Source organism: Apaloderma vittatum, unplaced genomic scaffold (genome assembly GCF_000703405.1).
Source record: "Apaloderma vittatum isolate BGI_N311 unplaced genomic scaffold, ASM70340v1 scaffold43718, whole genome shotgun sequence".
Taxonomy (NCBI): domain Eukaryota; kingdom Metazoa; phylum Chordata; class Aves; order Trogoniformes; family Trogonidae; genus Apaloderma; species Apaloderma vittatum.
In genome coordinates, this window is record NW_009733245.1 from 4,955 (window position 1) to 28,347 (window position 23,393).

Consider the following 23,393-nt stretch of genomic DNA (forward strand, 5'->3'; position numbering starts at 1 on the left):
AGCCAGTTTCAAATTTTGGCAGCTTTGCACACCTTTGCCCAGAATGCCAGTCAGGATTTTTCTCAGTTGTAAGCACGTGGCTGTGTGGCTAAATTTTATATTTGAACAAATGCAAGTCAAATGGGCTTTTGGAGAACTGGAACAGTTTGTGCTGTGTGGCTGTCCTGTGGTGTTGTTAATGCAGACAGCTTCCTTTCCACCGAGATATCTGTGTGGGCATGTACACAGATTCACAGGTAATGTAGTAAAGTAAAAAGCTGAATGAAAAAAGGTACAGAGAGACAAAGGATAAAATGCAAAAGGGGGGCGAGGCAGGGAAATACAGTCAAACAATACCGCAATTCCATGCCCTAGCAATAACTTAACGTAAGGGATAACAGGGAATCAGTGAAAGTTTAATTTTCCATCTCTAAAACAGATGCAGGACTGAGCCAACATCCTTATCCAAAGACTCTTTGAACTCTGAAGCAGTCTCATTCCTCTCCAGAGCTACCGAAAACACGTAAACGTTCTGACTAATAAAGGCAGAGAGATGCAGGGGCGAATAATGCGTGCATAAGCCATGTTTCTGATGTGGATGCATACAGATTGTCTGCACAATGTTGAAAAGATCCTTTGCTTTTTGTGCAAGTTCCTTGATGAAATTACTGCATCTTCATGACTTGGAGACTGTCACTGAAGATGGATATGGTTATGAAGTAGAGGAAGAGCCTTTATTCCTAGGGAAGTAGTATCTAGTAAGAAGTGTCAAGGAAATGCTGTCAAGTGTCAAGGAATGGCAGACAACATACCCACAGGAGATTTGCCAAGGAAGGAATCTGAATGCTCTGAACACTACTGTCTTGGCTTCAGGTTTTCATCTGCACAGAATTGCTGACGGTGGCAGTACAGCAAATGTGTGTCTTCCTAAAGAAGTGACAAAACACAGCCTCCCTGTAAACCTCCATTTCCTTTCCTGGAAAGCGAAAGCAATGAGCTGTTTTGTTGTAAGAGCCTGTCCCAACACACCCCAACTCCACCATATTCAGCCAAGGAAGCAGGTTATCACTTGCTTGGAACATTGTAATGGGCTTTTTTCCACATTCTCACTTCTGCTACTTTGAGTCACTTCCTTTCTTCTGAAATTCCAGTCATCTCCCCCGCCAGACAAGGAAAATGCAGTTAAGCTGATGGCTGTCAGCTGAAGACTAGCATGTAATTCTAGCAAATTCTGACATGCATACTGAATCACACTGATCTGTCATTACCACTTAAAATGCTAAGCCCTCACTGTGGAACGAGTACTTGGATAACAGCAAAGTCAAAGAAACCTAGTTTTTAGCTGGACTGTGGCATCTGCCTTATCTTGCTTCCTTGCTTTGCATCCACCAAGATATTTAGGGGGTCATTTCAGTATTAGATTGCGAACAAAGCAAGACACAATCCAAAAGGATACATAAGAGTGGGGATACCCCGTGTTGCCAAGTATTTTCGGATGAGCCGCTCAGTACCATACCAGTTGAAACCTTTTGTTGCATACCCAATACGTGGAAGATGCACTGTTGCTGAGGAGGGAACAGAGAATGCATGCTCTTTAGGAAAAGACACCAATACAAAAAGCAATCCAGGAAAGGACTTCAAGCTACCCAACAAGAACAGAAGAAATATTCTGAAAACAACATATCTGCCATGGAGATCTATTCACTTCAGAAAAAACAGTACAGGAGAGGTGGAAATTGGTCATCATCTTCAGGCGCAATCACACATGTAAGGATTCACTGTTACACTGCACAAACACTTACCGTTCCTTTTCTTGGCTGCTAAATAAATCTTCTTCAGGCCCTTTTCCAAAGCAGACAGCTTTATGCCAGATAAGTTGTTGGATCGATCCCGGTGCTGAGCTATAATCAAAGCCAACTAAGGAGAAAACACAGAAAAAAATTAAAACGGAGTATACATACAACGCTAAGAAACACAACCATAGCTGCTGGAAAACTGCATTACTATTAGCTTTAATAAACAAGACAAAAAAATCTCCTTTTTTCTAATGTTTAACTGCAACTTAGTCATGTCCAATATTCAGTGCCATTATGATTGGGAAAAAGATATACTGTTCATGTCACACAGCTTCAAAACCACATGGACAGAGCAACAAAAAAGGAGCTTTCTCACCAAGTCTTGTCCTTTTTTCCTGGATTTTTTACCATCGATGGGGAATAATAGGGTTCCTCCTAATTCCAGGTCTGTCCAGAAAACAAGAGTAGAACAAAAAAAATCAGTCTTGAAGAGTCAACAGGCAGTGCAGCAGTGATTTCACTGTCACATTTTGTATTATTCTCCTTGGCTTTCTTTATCCCCTCATGATGGTTTCAGCAGAGTCAGACTCCTTGCCCAGAGAAGCAAGACATTATACCCCCACATCCCTGCACCCCCTAAGACACACAGACATACCACTTAAACACTACAAATAGAAAGAAAGACACATGAGAAAAAAGCACTTCCTAGGAAATTAGAAAAAACAGGTCCAGCTTACAGCAAAATGTGCATTCCTCACCACCTGCAGGTAGCTCAAAACTGCAAAAACATGCTCAGGAGATTAGTGCTTGGAGGGAACCAAAAGCTCAACTGAGTACTGCCTGAGGTGGCTTTTATCCTTCTTAAAAGCACTTTGACAGAAGATGCAATACTCTGTCTTATGTAGTGAAAACCAGCCTGTGAATAATGAACAAGTTCAGGTGTTTTTTCTCCTTTTTTCTTAATGACTTGCAGCATGGATCAGAATGACCATCCCCTATGCAAAGCAGCTCTCACACTCCAAATAAGTCAAAGCACTTGCTGTATTACTACTTTCAGAGCTGGGAATCTATCTAGAGAAACAGGGAAAAACATGAATACCGAGGTATCCAGGCACCTCACTCCTGCAAAATCAGCATGATTTAAGCTCTTTCAAGTATCTTGGCCTAAGGTCCTGTTTTTATCTCTTACCTTTCATCTTTCCTGCCATCTCATATATTTTCCTTGGCTGATCAGAGCGAGCTTCCAGAGCTGTAAATAAACCACCCCTTCCCCAGCGGCCGGAGTCATCTAGAATGAAACGACAAGTTAGACTCCTTTCAGAAAATGAGGTTGAAGATCATCCCTGGTGGAAAAGGACTTACTCTGTACAAATGCTATGAATGATTATCAAAAACAGATACAAGAGCCACACATGACCTGAAGTCAGCCAGTATTCAAGGGACTATCCTAGAAGAACAACTTCAGCCTTTGAGAAAAACAAACTTGTCACAATTCCCTGAAAAGCTGTGCAGGAAGAATTCCTTCTTACTGCTCACTGACGATGCTCAAAACATGGCAGCGAGCACACAAACCTGTTGGAACCCTCACACACAGAGCATGTGCTCAGTATGTTCCCCAACTGGTGTGTTGGGCTTCCACCAGCTAAATGTTTGTTATTCACAGGGTTTTACTTTTATTTGGTATTTCCACATTAAACATGAGTTTCTGTGCTGAGTTCAACCTAAGCCGAAGCAGACTGTAATATTCTGCTATAGGCCTGGTCACAAAGCAGCTCCAACACTGATTCAGGAGGAACCCTGTAATCTGGATTTCTCTCTGTCAGCTTCAATGTCCTAATAGAGGTCCTTAAATTAGGAGACTAGCTTAGAGCCTCTGTGCTGTCAGTGTTGACAGACGAGCATCAAGAGAGAGGTTCTGCTCTCAGTTGGGTACAGACAAAATTTCAAGCCATACAGGCACCTTTCAAGAAGTTCACCCATAAATCCAGAGAGGGAATGAAATGACCCATGTACACCTTGCTGGTACTTGTGTGGGTTATACAAGGTGAACTAGAGGCTGCGTTGACTCTGCATTGTTCAAGATTAAATCCCACTCAAATCTGAATTGTTTCAGTCTGGAAGGAAATTAGAAACTATCGAGTGAGTAGGGTCAATTTGGCCCCCGTGTCCACTTCCCCTGACAACATTCCTGTTGCTGTAAGTCCCACCTAGGCAGTGGACAATGATGGCATCCTCCTCTTCAGCTTTGGGGTGGGTGACATCTCCCATGACATACTTGATACAGTTCATGTCTGCATCTTCATAATCTAAATTCACATTCAGCCCAGCCTCATCTTCCTCAAACTCTTCCTCAGAGTCACTGTCCTCTGAAGGAAGGCAGGTAGATGTGTAATGATTTTCCTCCCACCAGGCCATCCTGAAACAAAACAAGAGATGTTCAATGAACATCAAAGGTGAGGGGCACACACCTTGTTTTAAATCACTGCAATGAAATACATGAGACCCAGACCCGCATTTCCTCTTCCCTCTGTTCACCCTCTCCCCTATTTTAGACCAGAACCAACTTTACCACAGTTATCTGTGATATTAAGAGCCACATAACTGTGATAACCCAGTTACAGGTATGGAAAAAGTGAGCATATGACAAAGGGCAAGTAGAGTGGTGAAAAGGAAGAACATCCAGGAAGCAATGAGGAGAAAGTTAGGACATATGACAGAGAGTCATAGGTGTCCCACCAGTCCATAGGGACCAACTGTGACATTTCAGAAAGCTTCCTCCAGAAGTTCACATTCAGATGTGGGGTTCTTATTCAGGCCATGTTCTATGAATTAAGTTAGATAGGAAGCCAGGCAGTGTATTCAGAGGAACAGAAGCCCTGCTAGGGGTTTAAGCCATTTTTCCACCTTCAGATCCCTACATTATGTAGTTTGAGCACACACAGAGAAAAATCCTGATGCATGAAGCTAACCCCCTAACCTAATGAGGGTGGCCTGCACCCATTTTATCATGTTCTCCATCCCTCATCCCCAGCCCCACCTGCCCAAGTGGATACAGAGCACAACCTGTTTTCATCACTCAGACAGATGTTTCTAGAGTGTAGTGTAACAGATGTCAGCTACAAGTAGCAGATGCAGTACAAACCATACTTTTTCTTGTGTTCTGCCTCTGCTTTTGCTTTCTTCTTTTCCTCCATGAGCCTTGCTCTCTTTGCTGCTGCTTCTTGGAGCTTCTTCCTCCTAGCTTCCAGCTCCTCTGCACTCAACAAGTGCTTCCTCCTGGTTGACTGTTCCCGGAGGCCTGTGAGAAGAGCCTGGAGAGAGAAAAGAAGTATTATGGAATCAACATACTTATCTTAGAGCCGTGTCTGGTGACCACCTTAACCTACACTCCTTTCCCATTTGTCTACTTGCCCACAGGTCATAGTTGTCAGATCCCAATTGCCACACAATACATGGTCTTGTGAACTAAATTGATATGAATGCCCTGCGCATTGTATCACTGATCTGTTGTCAGAATTGCTGAATTGTCAAGTGCTCAGATTCAAGAGCCAAATTCACAAGAGACCTCTAAATCTTTTAACAGACCTTCTGCAGGCTGTGGGTAAAGAGAGAAAACTGTCAGCTTCCTTTCCACAAGCAAATGAAAGAACATCATGTGTCTTGTCATGTCTTTTGTCTTACGTTTGCTTTGTTCCGGAGAGCTCTCCCTTCCTTACTCGTCTCTTCGGTTAAGGCTTTCTGAAGATCCAATAGCTGATCAAATGCTCTTTTGTCTTCTCTGCTGGGTTCTTTGGAATAATCTTTGCCTTCATACACATACATGTGATCTTTAAAAAATAATTAAGAAGTATAAAAAGGAACTGAAAGCCACTAACATCTAAAGTGTACAGTAACATCTGAAGGAATTTGGCTTCTCTGTAACACTTCTACCCTCAGCAGAAAAAGACGTTCGCTCTCATTTTTTTTGTATGACCAGTGTCAGCATTATGTAGAAACAACACAGTCAAGATTTGCTTCCTCAGGCAAAAGCTTTCAATTTAAGTAATTTATACTGGCAAAAAAGTCTTTTTTCCTATTTCAGTCAATTAACTACTTTAAATTGTGGCTCCATCACTGTTCTCTTTGCTCATTCCACCTCTGCCAGTAGCAAATTCATTTAACTGTGCTATCTCATTACAGCAAACTTTGTCTTTTGAGCTCCCAAACCAAATAAAAATACAGAACTCTGGCAATCCAAAGCTACTACTCACTGGGTGCGCTGTTTTCCCAATAGCTATTACACAGCATGGTACCACTGCTCCTCTTTAAGCTACCAAAAGAAAAATACCACACTTTGCTAAGTCTCAGCAAATAATTACCGGTTGCCAGCAACTGCTGCAGGACAGACAATACCTAACCTGCAGGGCCATATTTCGGCCTTAGTCACAGATCTGTATTTAAGTGCTACTGTGTACTCAAAACAGAAAATCAGCCTTTCTCACCATGACACCAGAAGAGGGAAAGTACCCTCAGAATTTATTCCCATATACTATGGGGCTGTGGAAAAGTAGTTGTGATTGTGTGACACCTGGACTGCACAGTAGAGTACTGAAGACAGTACTTCTAGTTGTTTGGACTCCATGACCCCACATTTCTTATCTTCTTATTTCACATTTTGGTATTTTTTAAGGTCATTTTAACCTGTGATTTTCATCGTGAAAAATCTTTTGTTTGGACATAATTACAAAACACTTTCTATAGAGCCTTTCCTTAAGTTACTCTTGCATCTCTAAAACTGCAGATTTATCTTAATAGTTCTCTATAAGAAAAACAGCACCTGCAATTTGGATATTTCCCCTTTCATCTGAGGTCTCAAAAATCTTTGAAGCACATGAAGAAATCTGGCCCCCCAGCCACCAAAATTGAGCAAGTATTGTTACCATTATTTTACAAACAGGCAAATAAGGACACAAAAAGAAGAAAAAGACCAATAAAGGCTCAGAAATAATGTTTGTGGGTAGGCCACAAACAAAATCCAAGTCACTCACTTAATTACAAGTCCACTTTTCTTCTTGTTGTCATCCCTACCTGGGAAGCCTTCTCTACCAGCACCCAAGTGTCATGTATTTCACAGGCATTTAGATTCTTAACTTACTCTCTGTATCCTCCTCTTCTCTTTCTTCTTCACGTGGCAGCACAATATCTGTTACCCACTTCCCTCCTTTTGTCTCTCCAAGGACGTTTTCTAGCTCTACATCCTGTATCGTACTCCCCTCAGAGGAGAGCAATTTATCCAAGCCAAATTTCAGGATTTCACTCAGCTTTAACAAAGAGAGAAGGGAGCTCAGTATTAATATTTCATAGAAATATTTCCTAATCTCAGTGTCTTGAGCTTCTCGGGCTTAAACGAAAAGAGCATATGAGTGAAGAAATCTAATGCTTAATGCTACCTGTTAAAATACTTATGCTATAACATGCTTAGTTCTCCCAACACTTGATGGGACAGGCCCCTACAACATATCTCCCTTAAACATAACTCACCCAGACTTGAACGGGTCATTTTTCTCCGGGGCTAAATGACAAAACAACATTGTAGTGACTGCGTTCATAGCAGAAAGCCCAGGCTTGGTTTTGCCCCCAACTCCTTTCAACAATAGTTGAAATACCACAAAAATCCAGGGGGAGAAAAATATCAGCATGGAATTTCGTATGGGCTCAGTTCCACTTCCCCCATGGAAACTGTAATTGTGGAGATATGTCTTGATGGGACAGGGAGGGAGGCAGCAGGGGAGAAGATATACTAATTCCAAACCTCTCCTAGGTTTAGTTGCACGCAGGGGATATATTCCCCTAAATGTCATTTTGCTTGAGGTTTTCAGCCCAAGTTCTCAGCACAAACTTCAGCTTTCAGGTCAGATTTATAAATCACTCCTGAGTCGCTATTTTTGCCAAGAGGTCAACAGAAGGTTTACTGAGCTTCAGACTAGCAACCAAAAGCTGACTAATACTTATTAGCAGCTCTGTTTGTGAAAGAAAAGCACCAGAGACAGATAGGTTCTAGAAACAATGAGTCAGCTTCCACTTTAGCCCTGTTATAATTAAAAATAAACAAGTAAAGGAGAGGTTCTGCCTTCCCCTCTTCTCCAAGAGAACACACCCTTTTTCAACAATGGATGTGCTTGAAAAATTGTAAAAACTGTCTCCAAATACCAGATCTTGTCTGGACCTGGGATGTCATTTTGGTTCCTAAGACATGCACAAGCAGTCACGTCAATCTATGCCTCCCCTAAAACACAAAGTGTCTGGCTAGGTTCATATCAGACATAAATACAAAAAACCGCTCTGGGCCATTTCTAAAGATGTTACTGGAGTCAAATTAAGGATAAAGCTCTATTTTACCTGTAAGTCTGCTGCTCCCTGAGGCTTGGGCACTCCCAGAGCAAACTGCCCCCCTTCTACAATGGCATTTGTCAGCCGGAGCTTAGAGGCAGCTCTTCGGTAGATTATTTCTTCAACTGTATCTCGCCCAATCAAGCGGATGATTTTTACAGGCCTTGAAAAGTTTAAGAAAATTCTTATTATTCTCCTTTTTTGAGGCACACTAAAGCTCTTTCCTTGCATTGAGTACTGTTCCCTCACACACTCCCTTTGGTAGGGAAATAAAAAGCAAGAACAACGTCAAGAAAAACAATCAGCAGTAATCTAATGCTGATATAATTGCTTGACACAGGAGAAATGGTGACTGTAAAAGTGCAAGCAAACTTCCAGATTCCCTCTCCTCCTCCAAATCTACAACACTCCCACCCTAGACAATGGGCAAGACTGCATGAGGCTGCAACAGAAAAGCAAAGACATAAAATCCTCTCTGCTCTCCTTCTTTGATCTTCAATCTATTGTCCTTTAATCCTCCTATGGATAGGGAAAACAATACTGGAAGACCATGAGTCAAACCAAACCAGAAGTAGTAACATTTCTCACTTGTGTTGCCCAATCCGGTGAGCTCGTGCTATAGCTTGCAAGTCATTTTGTGGGTTAAAATCACTATCGGTAAAAATAACTGTATCTGCTGCTGTCAGGTTCATGCCAACTCCACCTACAAACAAAGGAGAAGGTCACAAAATATGTCACCAATAGAAAATAACGGAGAAGTTGGAGAATTTCTGCTATGCAAGGTTTTGTCAGATCTGATCAACCACATCTAATTTTCAATCCATCTTTTAACTCTACGTCTCATAAGGATCTAAAAAGATAGGTAAGTCTTCCATTTCCAGCTTTCTGCAACAGCCCAAAACCAAGCTGCACTGTGTGACATAGTCAAAAAAGACAGGGTGCAAGGGAACCAGTGCAAAAGTTTGTCGCGACTGATGGACATGGACGTATTCTTCCACCCAGCAAACACTGGCGCCACTGAGTCTACAAGGGGTTGCCCAAGTCACGGCTTGGCCGCAGCACAGGAGTAACAGGTAAACACACTGCTGAAACAGTGGAGAAAAATCAGGCCCAGCTAAACAACAACCAGAGCCTAGGTATTTATATGACTTAACGTTTCTGAGGTTAGGGATTGGGCTTTCATAGAATGAAAAGAAAAAAACCACCACAGTTAATTACATATATTTTTTAATACCCACTACTGTCACTACACATTGTGGTTAAAGAGGTGGGGAGCCTGCTGCCTTACATTTCTTCCAGGTCAAGCCATGCACCTCTTCACAGCAACTGGAACATCCCTGCAAGTGGAGCCAGTTATGCACCTGAAAAATCTCTGTCCATGATGGAAATACTGTGAGCACACCCACCTCAGGCTGAATACAAGATGTTTTAGCCAGACAATGCAACGTGCAGTAAAAAACAGCTCAAAGCCTGGCCGATATGGGCAGGGATTGTTCAGGCACTGTGGTGAGAGACATGCTTACTCCTACAACCTAGCACTAGGTGCTTCTGGTCTCTCTATGTGCTCCCCTCAGCGCGCTGCAGCGTCGCTGGAGCCAGGCTCATCCAGGAAAGGCTAACCGGGATCCCAAAGGACAACTCAATTTGGGTTTGATGCTTGAGATGAAGTAGTGTGGATCCCTCTTCTGCAGACAAGGCTGCCTCTGCACTTGCCTGAATAGAGAGGCAGGGAGGTTTGAAACTGTGCAGAAGACAGAGATCTGCCTGAGGAGCCAAGAGGGTAAAGAAATGCAGATAGCAGTCCCATGGGGCTCTTTGCAGTCTCAGGGCAGTAAAAGGTTCTCATCTGAGTCTGTCTGCCAGTTAGAGAGCATGTCCATGTTCAGGAAACTCAAGAAGCAATTCCTCCAGCTTACTTAAAGGAAGTTTGTTCCCACCTCAAGTCTGGGCCTTGCAGAAATAAGATGCTAGTGAGATTCCTTAAGCTCAACCTGGCACAGGGACAGGCATTATGGGGCTTGTAATAAAAAAAGTAACTTGAAGTGGCTGCAATATGAAAAGTGTCTTGGCATTAGCTGCTGAAAGGAAAGCACAGAAACCAGATGTCCTAGCTGAGAGACACAAGTTCAGCATGCCTCCCTTGAAAACTCCCCACAAGAACAGGCTCTGCAGGATTCAGAACTCTCTGAAACCTGGCCTGAGAGAGCAAAAGAAGAGTGCAGAAGCAAGATGGGTTATCTGACTCTCCTTTCCTTACTTACCTGCTCTGGTGCTAAGCAGGAAGATAAAGATGGGCTGTTGACCAAAGTTCTTAATGGCAAGGTGCCTTTCTTCACCCCGAACAGAACCATCCAGCCGCTCATAGCTGTAGCCTTTTCAAACAAGCAACATGTATGTTTCTGAAATTCAGTCTATGCTTTCACCCTCTTACCTCATTCTTCACTGTTTCACTGCTGTCCTGAACCTCTTTATGACAGATCCTCCTGCCCTGATTCTCATTTTATTGTCTTTGACTCCTTCATCCTTTCCCAGTTAAACTGAATTAGTGACCCTGACCTCCAGAATGACTGTCAGCAGTCAATCTGTTTAGCTGAATCTGAAGCAGAGACTCTTAGCATTTCATTTACTGCTTGGAGACGAGACAGAAAAATTCAGAGCCAAAGTGAAAGACCGTTAGTGCACAGTCATATTTCAGGCTATGCTGTGCTGGCTGTTGGCCCCACAAAAGAGGCCAACAATCATTGCATCCTCCTGCAAACTCCCGCAGCCTTCAATGTGTGCTTTCCTGTGAGCAAGTGGTATGGAATATGGCCCTACATTTGGCTTTCTCCTGCATTATTAGTTGTCCAAAGCCATAAACACCAAACAAAAGCCTCTTTCATGGGAAATCCTAAGCAGGCATGGAGCCATGTGGATTGAAACAAAAGAAAATGTCCCAAGAACACTTTGACAACCTTGCCAAAAACGGTCTGATTCAACCTGCCCTGGCAGACATGCTGGGGCCCCACTGTCAACAACTGTTTAAATCAAGAATTAATTTCCTGGTATGGATGTGGTCCAATTTGCATTTTCTGCTGGACAAACTAAATCTAGAGTAAGCCTATTGCCTTCGGTGCAATTCCTTCAGGACTCAGGTACATAACTGAACACAGGTATAGAACAAAACATTGCCACCCTGTCACCTGTTAGCCCCATTTTGTCAAGGAATCAAAGCTGAAACTGCTTTGAAGAACATTTAAGTGTCAGCTCATTTCAGGCAGGTGGTAAAATGGAAAGAGCTGAACTCGGGACCCTCCAACGCACAGCTCCACTGCAAGAATGTGGTTTCTATCTACTAAGACGCAAGAAATCCTCATCACAGTCGCCTCTCCGTGCCAGGCAGATCAATTATAATCACAGGAACAATATATGGCAGAGATCTTTAGGATAAGCCCTCTGCTGCAGAACATACCTCTATAGTCCATGTAGTCTTGCAGGATATCAAGCAGCTGAGTCATCTGAGAAAAGAGCAAGACACGGTGGCCACTGGAAGAAGAACGTGAGACACCATGAGTCTCAACATGCTGTGACAGCCTTTCACAGAGTGGTAGAGGCATCACAACAGCTTAACCAGTCACTGTTACACAGCAAGGCCTCATCACCTCTGTACGCTAAACCTCACAGAGTCACAGCCCATTCTCTCATCACATTTTCAGGCCCACATCCAGATGCAACCAGTCAGCACCATCTGCCATCACCGGTTGCCTTGTCTAGAGTCACAGAGAAATAACAAGGGTCTGGCACAGCTCTGCTGCTGGCTGGATGCAGTCTGGTGAGGATCCAAAGGATCCTCAGCTTCAACCTAATGTCATGAGGTCTTCCTCACCACATTGACCTGCCACACCAGACTGCTCTCAAATCTCATCCTACAAAGCTTCTTAAATTCTGGGAAAATCTGGTATCCATATCTCTGCAACTGTAGAGCACTTCCTTCTCCAGCAAATGACCCTCAAAGATCAAACTCTGCCCACCATCATGCATAAGCGAGAAATCAACTTTTCTCTCTCTCAACTTTAGGCCTCAGTGGTCTGCTCTTTAAATCAGATTTCACTACAGAGCACAACACAGGCATTTTCAACTCCAGAATTTGTACAGGGCTGGCAAAGACATTCAAGGGAGAGGCACGCACTCACAAGGTGCTATACAGCAGAAGGACAAAGGCCTCCACAACCACATCAGAACTTCCCGAGGTCTGGTGAAGCTCTGGCCTTTGGAAGCAGTTAAAGAGAAATTGCAGCCCAGTTAAGAAGGAAAGTAGAACTGTGTCATGTGGGAGGCACTGCTTCGCAGACTGCATAAGCACACCAACGGCAGTTTAACTTGCCTCCTGTCTGAAAGCTGCAGGTAAATACCCAAAATCTTTGGGTTCCAGGTTCTTAAATCACCAGGAGTTCCCAATGTCATCCCTGAAGTTGAAATTTCACCTTATTCATGGGTTTAGGTCCAGTCAAATTATTTTTTTTTTCCACATTTGCTATGCGTTCTGCCTCTCGGGCTAATATAGGCATTGTAGCACAAAGGAACTCGGCTGACGCCTTGGAAGCTTCTTTCAGGAAACCCACCATCAAACTAGGTATACCAAATACCACATCAGATGGTCCCCAAATAAGGCACGTGAAGAACATGTGAAAGAGTTAGTGAAATGTTTTTTAAAAATGCTTAGAAGGAAGCGATGAAATCCCTGAGGTTCCTCTACCATCTCTGATGCTGCTCCTTATACTGAAATGACTTCTTTCAGGTAGTCAGTAACATGCAATAAACAGGGTAGTGCTTACATTGTGATGAATAACTGCTCTATCTCTGGCTAAATAAGGTAGTTTGACTTCCCAGTTTACCTCTTCTCCCCCTCTGTCAGCCCCACCCTACCTTCCTCACCCCAGTAGGACATACCCAGCATACAAGAATGAAAGAAGTTTATCCAACAAAAACAGCTTGCCACTGGCTTCAACAATATGGTTCCCAATCTCAAAAGGTTCTGGCTCAACACCTGGAAGAGAAAGGAGTTTCAGAAGCAGATCTAACACTATGCAAGTAACAACTCAGTTATCAACCTCAGTGTTCCTACACTGCTAACCACTGCCAAGAAAACCTCCACGATGCTTACTTAGAAAGCGATGGTCCTTCTCTGTCTCTAAAAACACCCTCAGAAGTTTTCACAAAAGCATCGTCATTTCTTTGTTTGCGTGACACCAGATGCATCAATGAGAAAATAAGCAGAGAGATGCAGTAAGAAACTTGGACTTCACACAGTCCCCTTCCTCATTTCTCATCACTGATTAACTGTCATACGTTGGAACCGGTCACAAATACACAGCTGGTTCTGATTCAAGTACAACACTGTTTATTACTCGCTGCTTCTAAGCATTACACTGCCAAGCAAAAATAGAAAACCACTGTGTAAATCAAGAAACTTTCTTCTTTCTGTGTCAAGAGAGAGGAGTGTTTTCTTACCATTGAAAAGGTATGGGTGGGCAACGCACTTCCGAAGCTGAATTAAGACATTCTGAAGTGTAACCTTCCTTCCTGTTTCATTTGTAAATGCATCTGGAACAAAGAGCACAGAAAAGGATCTGAGAAGGTAAGCCCATGCTCCACCAGCGGGTGTGACTGCGAATGTCTGGGCACCAGGAGCTGCTCCAAAGTGTTTCTCTCTCTGCATATCACATCTGCATTTGGATTACCATCTCAGGATTAACACATCTGTTTTCACGGACCAAGCAAAATTTCCCTCGCATTTTGTGGACAAGCCTTTAGAAAAAGACTCTGATGAAAACTGCTCAGCTCTGTCAAACTCCCTGAGCTTTCTGGACTCCCTGGAAAGGGTCACTGTCCTTTTTCTAAGAGTGAATTATAGACCCAGAAATCATCAAAAACAGTGAGAGAAACTTGGTGAAGTTCATTTGAATTTTCCAATAACAACAACAACAAAGTAATACAGCAGAATCAAGATCTACTGGCCAACCAGGCATTTTTGTGAGGATAAATATGTGCACATATGTGGACTTTAGAAGAAGGAGGTTCAGCTCCCCGGGGCTGTGCATGCAGAGTGCCAGTGGCTCCTCGATGCACCAGGCATTACCCCTAGAACAACAAAGGGGTCTCTGTTCCCCTAGTTTTACTTTCTCTACAACACATAAGCACTGGAAAGCCGTGTGATGGCGTATGCATACATGGAAGAGAAGGAATTGAGAGAGAAGCAAATGCTTTCTCTCTCATACCTCAGGGTGCCATGTTACAGTTAGGTCATATGTGAAGTGACAAGGAGTGAGCTATTATGGTAAGAGTCTGTGGCTGCATTGTCTACATGGCCCTGTGTTTTCCCAAGAAACTCATACCTGCATCCAGTAGGTTTAAATTTACTATACCTGTACTACTATAGGAAAATTTGTAGTGATCCACAGATTCAAAATTTCCTGTACTACCCTTTTGTCTGAACACAAAAACATGGGATAGGAGCAAGCTTAGCTGGTGTTAAATACTTTTAATTACAGGCTGGCCCAAAGCAGAATCCTGAAGCTGACCCTCCCTAGCTCTGCAAAAACTCAGCTCTAGAATAGTATTTTTAGATTCATGTTCTTATTTTATCACAAGCTAAAAGTACGAATCAAACAGCCCAAAACACTGAACTTGGCATGTTCATTCTATGCACATTCTGCAGGCCAAAGTATCTTCTCCTCCATTAAAATAGAGCACAGACTTAAAAATGGAATTAATTTTGTTTTTAAAATTAGCTGATAGGTTTCAAACCCCTCAGTTACCTAGATCTTTCGTCAAAATGGCCTTGTAGTACTTCCTTTGCAGAGCTGACATTCCATGGTACAGAACTACTTCTACCTTCTTTGGTAGCTCTGCAGCCACCTCCGACTTGACTCTTCGAAGCAAAAATGGCTGCAGAAGATTGTGTAATTCTTTGGCTATGCAGAGTCAGGGAAAAAAACAGAGGAGATTACTGCATTAAATGTAAGGAATTTATACAACACCTTCACAACTATAATTTCAAAATAAAGGTATAAGGAACTTTACATCTATCAGGGAAATGACTCAAGCCCAATTTTACAAATAGAGAAACCCAAACCTTCCAACTCAAGCTACTTTACGATTCTATGAAAACACAGCCGCATACCTTAAACATGTAAAAGCTACATTAAGTGATCATTACTTTTAGAAGTTTTGTTTTAAAGCTAGTCAGCATTTAAAAAAAGGCAAATAAAGGGGACACAATACGTTTGCATCCTAGTCAAGATAACAGCTGGTTCTGATTCGAGTACAACATTGCTTATTACTGACCTGGCTCACTCTCCTTTTCGACTGCTTGGTAATACTCAACAAACTCTTTCACTTGTTCCCTTGGGAAGAGGTCAGGCTCAATAAGGCTGAGTAAGGAGTACAGTTCCTGGAGGCTGTTCTGGATCGGAGTGCCTGTGAGTAGCAAGCTGAAGCCTACAGAGAACTGAAAGAACAAGCAACAAACTAAAAGTATTAGGAGAAAATACCTGGAATTGAAAAGTTATCTCACGTACACCCACATCACTCCTAAGCTTAACTGAAATACAACAGGTTGCACAGAACTGTCCACAGAACGCTGCAAATGACTGACAGAAGCATCCAGCATAAGGTTTGGTGTGACAGACAAACAGCTCCACCAAACTGACTAGGAGGACACCAATGCAAGGAAGACAGTGTAAGCAAAATTAAGAACAAAGTGCAAAACCAACACCATTAAAATTCTCAGATCTCTACGGTCCAGTACTACATACTCAGTGTTAGGTAATGAGAGATGACTGGAAAATTCTGTTGGAACAGGACAATGAAATGAAACTGCAGAATATTGTGTTCTATTTCTATTTGCTGCCTAACTGGCAAACATGGCAACATTATCCAGTCCAAGCTGCTTACAGTAATCCTGGTAAAGAGTCTCAGGGAATATAGTTACCTTTGAAAAAATACAAGTATTCTCTCAAGTTTGGCAACAGAAAATATGTTAGAAGAAGAGCTAAGGTAAATTACGCCTCTTCCTTTGTGACTACATCACTACTCATGTCAGCATCATTGACAATATGTTCAAAAGACATAAGATTTTCAGGAATTTAATAAATAAAGCTATTTTTCACAGTACTGCAGATCATTGCTGCTGATGCCAGCACAGACCTAATGCCCATGTTTCACTGCCCTGACAAGAAGCGTAGCCTCCATTCAATGCATTCATCGTACTTTGGCAGGGTGCTTGGGAAGCTGGAGCAATTCTGCTAATTTCAGTTCAAAAAGGTCGTTCCATTAAATGGGACAATGGAAATTAACAGTTCATGACTTGAGGTCCCATGAACTAGGCAAGGGTTCCTTCACCCTCCCAGAGCTGGAGAGAGCCTCACATTTTCTTAGGTCAGCCAGATTCCTACCATTTCAGCAGCACTGCTGTGGTTCAGCACTATTATCTAGCTGCTTTAGATTTTTCAGTCTCTCAAATTGCTCCAACATGTCAAGCCCAAACATGAGTCAGAATGAGAGATAAGCTCCAAATACTGCTCCACGCAAAGCCAACAAGCTAGGCCTTTATCTGTCTTTCGCTCAGTATGGGAATCTGTCCACCAACTCTGATGGCAACTGGTTGTGGCTCAGAGCCCAACAAATACTCAGAGGAACACAGAATTGGTATGCCAGGCTGAGGAGAAAAAAGGCTGTAGATGGATGATGAGTTATTTTACCTCGGAAAGCGTCCTGTGAAGCAGAGAACTTTGATTTTTCAGTCTGTGAGCTTCATCTACAACCAAGGCAGCCCAGTTAAAGCTGAAAAAAACAGTATCTCCAGTTAGGGGCAGACAATTAATTTCTGTCAGTACAAAAAGACTGAAATAAGTGGTCGCTCTGCTTGGCTGAACTGGAGATGGCTCTGTCCCATGAAACACAGGCAAACTTCACAAGCAGGGTGGGAGGAATTCACAAGTACTGGTTTTCAAGAGCTCACACAGCTTCTTAACTATAGCTTGGTTTAAGTTTTTTTGAAATCAAAACTACGTAAATTCATTTGAATTTGTTGCTCCTCTCTCCACCCCCATTTCTATGAGGAAAAAGACATAAGCACAAGTTAGTCAAACATTCAAGGTATACAATCTGGAACAAAAGAGATGTGAAACTAGGCCCTTGCACCTGTGCAAAAACCCAACAACTATGATCAGGTAGCGGTGGCAGAGTGATTACAAGCTTTTTGCAAATCACCCAAGACAGGAGCTTCACCTTGTTCTGAGCTTGACTTGGCTCTGTGCAGTATCTCATCAAGCAGGCTGCAGAATCACTGGGGACCTAGTGAGTTTAACACAAACTAGGCTTCATATGAACTTTAGATCTTCTCAGCCTTCAGTGTTTGTGCCTGCTTATCACTACGATTTCAATTTCCACATCCCATATAGTCAAGTCTGGCTGATAGTAAACAGGTGAAGGAAACCATGACCCCTCAGCTTCTCCTATCCACACACTTCACTTCCCAAGGGCTGGAATCACAGGCACCTATATGCTTCCTCACACCTCTTCTGTGCCCCTTAATTTCCTTCTTTGCTATTTAAAAGAGGTTCTCCATTGCCAGCACAGTGAAATATCATTATGCTCATTCTAGAGACTCAGTAAGTGAATCTCTCCATGTGATGCTAGAGCAGGGCTTTTGCTCTTTGCATTGTTACATTGCTTGTTTTACACCACTACAGCAGTGGTAGTGAGACATCTGACAACTGACCCACTTTTACAAAGGGTTCCAAGTGCTCCTACACAAGACATAGTACAAATTAGCGGCTACTTTTTTCAGAGGGAATACTAGGGTGTAAAAATAAAACAACCCTTGAGTGACATGGCTTTGAGGTGATGTGCTAGCCTCAGAAGGAAGAAATGGCACTGGAGCTGACATTTCTGAGATACTACAGCTAGCTACTTGCTCTCCCTGGGTACTAAATGCCAGGGCTAGGCTGCAAAATAAGCAGCATCATACACAGCAGTGCAAGACAGGATAAAAAAATTGTAAGAAGAGTACAGCCATGGCTCCATTTCTTAAGACCTGGCTTCTGCCAGAATGTGTGCATCCAGCACAGCCTCCTCTTTCCACCAGTGGCTGAGGGCAGGTGCTTTGCTGAAGGATAACAGGGCACCCATAGCAGGCCTGACTAGCTCTGGGAGATCCAAAATTGTGACAGTGGGGGCACACTGGTTTTCTGCTCCTACACAGTTCCTGAGCCGTTCATGACACCTGTCTGTCCTCAGCATCTGTCACACACTTACCACTACTGGAAGGCATTGGCGCTATTACTGGAAAATATGAAAATTTCTCCCCGTTTCAAGTGTAGGCTTCTGTAAAATCGTGACAATCCATGACAATATTTCCTCCAGGCTGCAATTCAACTGTATAATCAGTCTCTCTAGAAAGCATAATGCTCCATAAAGCCTTCATGGTTACAACTAGTGGCAGGAGGCAAATAAACTTCAGGATACAGTATTAACCCATGAACACCATAGCATAATGCAGGCCAATTTCAGCAAATTTTGCACCTAACTCCTTTATGAGCAGAAGATTTTGAAGGTCGGTTCTGTTCTAAATATCAGTCTTCTGGACTGATATTTAGTGTACTGCTATAAACCACTAGGTATCATACTATTTTGAGATAGCTGGCTTGAAAACCAGCCTTGGGGGAAATTCACATGCATCTTACCTGATGTTAACATCAGATTCTTCACTGAAAGTTGGTAGAGGCGAAGCTCTAATCGCAAGCAAAGAACATTCTTGGCTCTTGCGAAGCAAGCATGGGATCTCACGCATATACAAACATACACTTAAGGAATCACGGACAGACATGCAGAATTAAATTTGAAAAAAATGAAAACCAGACTCACAGTTTTAGAAATGCTGCATCTTTCAGACAAATCTGCAATGAAAAGAAATAAATCATGACTTATGCCTTAGGCCAACACACCAGTTAAGAAACAGAACATGTTTTTTCTACTTGCAAGCCGTGATGGAATGCAGGAGAGCAGAAGGAAGCCACTCATAACCAAAGGAAAGTAACACAGAATCACAGAATGGTCTAAGCTGGAAGGGACCTTAGAGATCATTTTAATCCAGCCTCCCTGCCGCCAGGGACGCCACCTCTTGACTAGATCAGGCAACACATGGGGACTGACCTTAGCGTTGTTATCACCACGCTCAATTGACTGAGCTAACCGGCCCCCCAACATGACAGCTCTTGTAACCACAAGCTGTTAGGATCCTACATTTTAACACTTGCCTAGGAAAACACCAGCAGCAGAACCTCAGAGAATTAATGGAAATTTACACATACCATAAATGCGCTTCACCTCTCCAAGGTTTTTCATATCTTTCTCATTCACTAAGAAACACCATGCACCTTCAATATCACTGTCTTTTTCACTCTAACCAAACATTTGCTTCAGTGGATTAATCTAAGCTATTACAATGACCTGATACTAGCATAAGTGTAGACATTGCTTGCCCAACTTCAGATTCACAGGAAGAGAAATTGGGCTGCCCAAGAGAAATTCTTAATAAAACACAAGGCTTCATCAATAAAAGCAACAGAGTCAAGAAAAATCCTAGCTATGGATATCTTATCCTATCTAACACTAAAGAATATCTTGATATAGTTCATCACCATCTTGGACTTGCTTCAGTATGAGCATCTCCATTCACCACATTCGGGACAAGGATTATTGCTGCTACCCACTCCCACTTTGCAACATGGAAAAAGATTCAAGTTCCCAGTGGTTACCACAGGTCACACAGCTCCCAGTGGGAAGAGACTGTAAAATACTTGGAGAGAGGGAAAGCAAAAGGGTGAAGGGAATGGGAGATCAGATGGGAAAAAAAATAAAAAGGAGCCAAAAGACATGTTTTTCATTTAGTTTCAAGTTGGTATGTTTGCTAAGAGACTGTTAAAATACAATCAAAGTGCTGGTATTAAGCAATACCTGAGCAGGACTGACTCCTAAAAGAGAAAAATAAAGTTTATTTTCCCACTCCAGAAAACTAAGAACCAGAGCACGCAAGGTCCAAAGCAGTCACCAAGGAAGCAATCCTGTTCTGACTGGCTCCATTTACAGCAGGACAGGAGAGTTTTGCTCAGTTTCAGTGCAAAGTCCTATCAATTGCAACAGGAACCTCACCATTTTGCAGGCCAGGAATGAGAATTTTGTCTGAGCAGGGCATGTTGAAGAGGGCACAAAAAAGGCAAACCCTTTCTCAGTGTCCTTGCATTGCCTGATTAGCAGAATTTTAACAAACATCACACGTGTGTATATCTAAATGTTAAAGGTCGGTAAGGGCACCATACAAAGACAACGGAGATACCACTTAGCTAAGGACGGACATTTGTCTGTTTTCTTTACTCAAGGTGTGACACAGCTGTGCAGTAAAGCTGGAGTAACAGTATATTGTCTTAGGGACACAAAAATGCAGAAGCTTAGATAAGTGGGCGAAAAGGGTTCAAGAGTAGAAAGTCACTGCGGAAGGCCAGAGATGAGCACAGAGGACAAGGTGTGAGCTGGGTGCTACAGAGCAATGGAAAAGGTGAGGAAAAATGTGAGCCCTCCTTCCAAGCAACAGACATCACGTACCTCATATGTTGTTAAGAGCGCATGGAAGTGAGATTGCTCTTTCAGGTTCTGCTGCAGTTTGGGTCGCTCTTCCTTGCTGCCCACGTAGGTCACAACAGAAAAACCAGGAGCAAACCTGTTCTCAAGACAAAGACAGAACAAGAACAGCCAACCAAGCTAAGTCTTTCATGTGTTTATGACCCTGGATCCCACTATCAAAGAGAGCTACCGCAGAATTATCTCCTACCCAAACATCCCACCCTCCCAGGATATGATGTGGCTGGATCTCAGCTGTTGGAATCTAAGCCCTTCCTGATTAATTTGCATTTCAGGTTGGCCCCTCAGACGCTGGTTCTGGCTTGGACAAGTCCCAAATAAACTGCACTCTCCTAGATCTCAAAGTCCAAGGCAGATGATTGAAAACTAGACTCAAAGCCCATCTGAAGTGGAAAAGCTCATAAGAAGCAGGTGAACAAATACAGTTTGCCCAGTTGGGACCAAAGAATTGGCCTAAATCATGTTAAAATAAAGGCAAACAACATCTGCAGCAAACAGGTCCAAGTCAGGGCCTCAAAAATCTATCCTCTTAGTCAATAAAGGAGATAAAATCCGTTCCGCGGAGGGAGAGTTGGGACCATAAAATTCTTCCTCAGTTAATCCCACCACTGATACTTGCCTAATGTTCCTCCTGGACAGCTGTTCCCTGCTAATCTATGAAGGGATGCACTATTCCAAACACAAGTCTATCCCAATCAGGCCAGGTCACTTCAGAATGTAACCTGGATGGCTTCAGATGTCAAGAGACAGCATCGCACGACAGCCATACAGACAGACTTCTGTTCTAATCTCTAACTTTCTGCCCTTCCTCTTGAAAGGAATCTTCGGGCTCCAGCTTACAAAACATACACGTTCTGGGCACAGCAAATGTTCCATCAGCACAGCCCCTGCATCCCAGTGAAGATGGGTTGCATGCACAGATGTCACGTATTTTGCATGCGTACGTGAGCATGCAACTAGGGTCTTACCTTTCATCATAAGGAATCCTGGCTGTCTTCAGCAGATTTTGCCTAAGAGAGGCTGAGCGTGGAGGGTTAGGAATTGATAAAAAGCAAGGAGCTAGTGGGGGCATTTGGACTGAAAGTCAGCCAATACTGCAAGTTGGATGAATTCATGCATACCACAGCACTGTAAAGACTACGCATTAACTGCATAGCTTCCTTTGATTCGTTGGTTTAGTAGCTTCCCTTCTTACTTTTTTTTCCTTTTGAAAGGAAATAAACTGTTGGACTGAGCATCTGAAGAGGATCTTTGTAACTTGCTACGCAAGAATATGATGAGCTAGACAACTGTTGGTACTTACCTCTCCAGTTCCTCCTTCCAGTTGCTCAGAATAGACAGAGGACAAAGTATCAGAAATCTCTCTTTGTTCGTTATCTTTTTTGTCAAATAAAGAAGTAGAGAAATGGTCTGGAAGACAAGGAAATTTTTTTTTTTTAATAACAAGGATAAGGTTCAACCCAATAGCCTCAATCTACATAAACTGTCTCCTAGTTGAGCTCCGTAGCTCGTTCCCACAGGTTTTCCAAGAAAAAACAAAGCTAAGAGAATATCAAATGAGATCCGCCATCTGTGAAAAAAAAGTTTAGAACTCAAAACGTGACCTCAGTATCTGGAGTCCAAAGATCTTTCTCCCACAGTCACAAAAAAGATCTACCATACATCAGTTTCTAAAACGACCAGTTTGTAATTTAAGACCCACTGAAAAGCACCAACTGAACCAAAGCACAGTCATTTTCTAGCAAATCTGAAACCCACTGGAAAATATACTCTCTCCTCACCATCAAAAAAGCTCTGAAAAATTTACACCTGCAATTTTTAATCCACGTGTTGACAAACTCAAAATTCATCTTGCTGCAGGTGCATCAAAACGACATCATCCTTTTTCTGCTCTCTGTGTGCTGTGCCTTCAGCTCTGCACACTGTGAATTACGCATTAACACATCTGTATAAAATGACCACTCATCTTCTTACAAAATCTTGTAACTTTCCCAGAGTGTTACTCAGGACTTAACAGTTCTTTTAGGCAATTAAAGAATGAGAAACAATGAGCTCTCTCTTTTCAGTATGGACTTCAGGATGAGGCTGCTTAACTGACCAGTCATCAGGGTGCTTTCTCTTTTTCATTCTGCAGAAATACAGGGCTAAAAAAAAAAAAAGTAGTGTCAAAGATCATCTTCCAGATGAAGAAGGCGAAACACACACCTGACAAGTCTTCCCAAGACCCATCTCATCGCCCAGGATACAGCCATGCTGGACTTCGTAGCATTGCACGAGCCAATTTACACCTTCTATTTGATAGGGACGCAGCTTAATGCCTGGGAATAAAAGCAATTTGTTACATTTACAAAGTCATCCAATACACTGTATACATATTTACACCCTGAAGCTGCCATAAACAGGTCCCGCCCAGAACAGGCCAGGGAGAAGCATAACAGTTCACAGAATCATGGAGTGTCAGGGGTTGGAAGAGACCTCAAAAGATCATCTAGTCCAGCCCCCCGGCCAGAGACGGATCACCTACAGTAGGTCCCACAGGAACATATTCAGGTGGGTTTTGAATAACTC

The 23,393-nt window shown here is 42.7% G+C and overlaps 1 protein-coding gene across 1 annotated transcript; it reads right to left on the reverse strand.

Moving 5' to 3' along the window:
• Positions 1–655: 655 nt before the first annotated feature.
• Positions 656–23,077, reverse strand: CHD1L (chromodomain helicase DNA binding protein 1-like). The gene is made up of 21 exons (XM_009875784.1): positions 23,031–23,077; positions 20,790–20,904; positions 19,053–19,084; positions 16,886–16,967; positions 15,471–15,633; positions 14,942–15,097; positions 13,635–13,727; positions 13,074–13,170; positions 11,596–11,669; positions 10,406–10,516; positions 8,733–8,847; positions 8,154–8,307; positions 6,910–7,075; positions 5,457–5,602; positions 4,923–5,086; positions 3,983–4,191; positions 2,965–3,063; positions 2,152–2,222; positions 1,782–1,896; positions 1,436–1,544; positions 656–734 (listed from the first exon to the last, which is right to left on the reverse strand). Exons 1-21 carry the CDS (start codon positions 23,075–23,077, stop codon positions 692–694), a joined length of 2,361 nt encoding a protein of 786 aa, XP_009874086.1. The 3' UTR covers positions 656–691.
• Between the last annotated feature and the right edge of the window lie 316 nt (positions 23,078–23,393).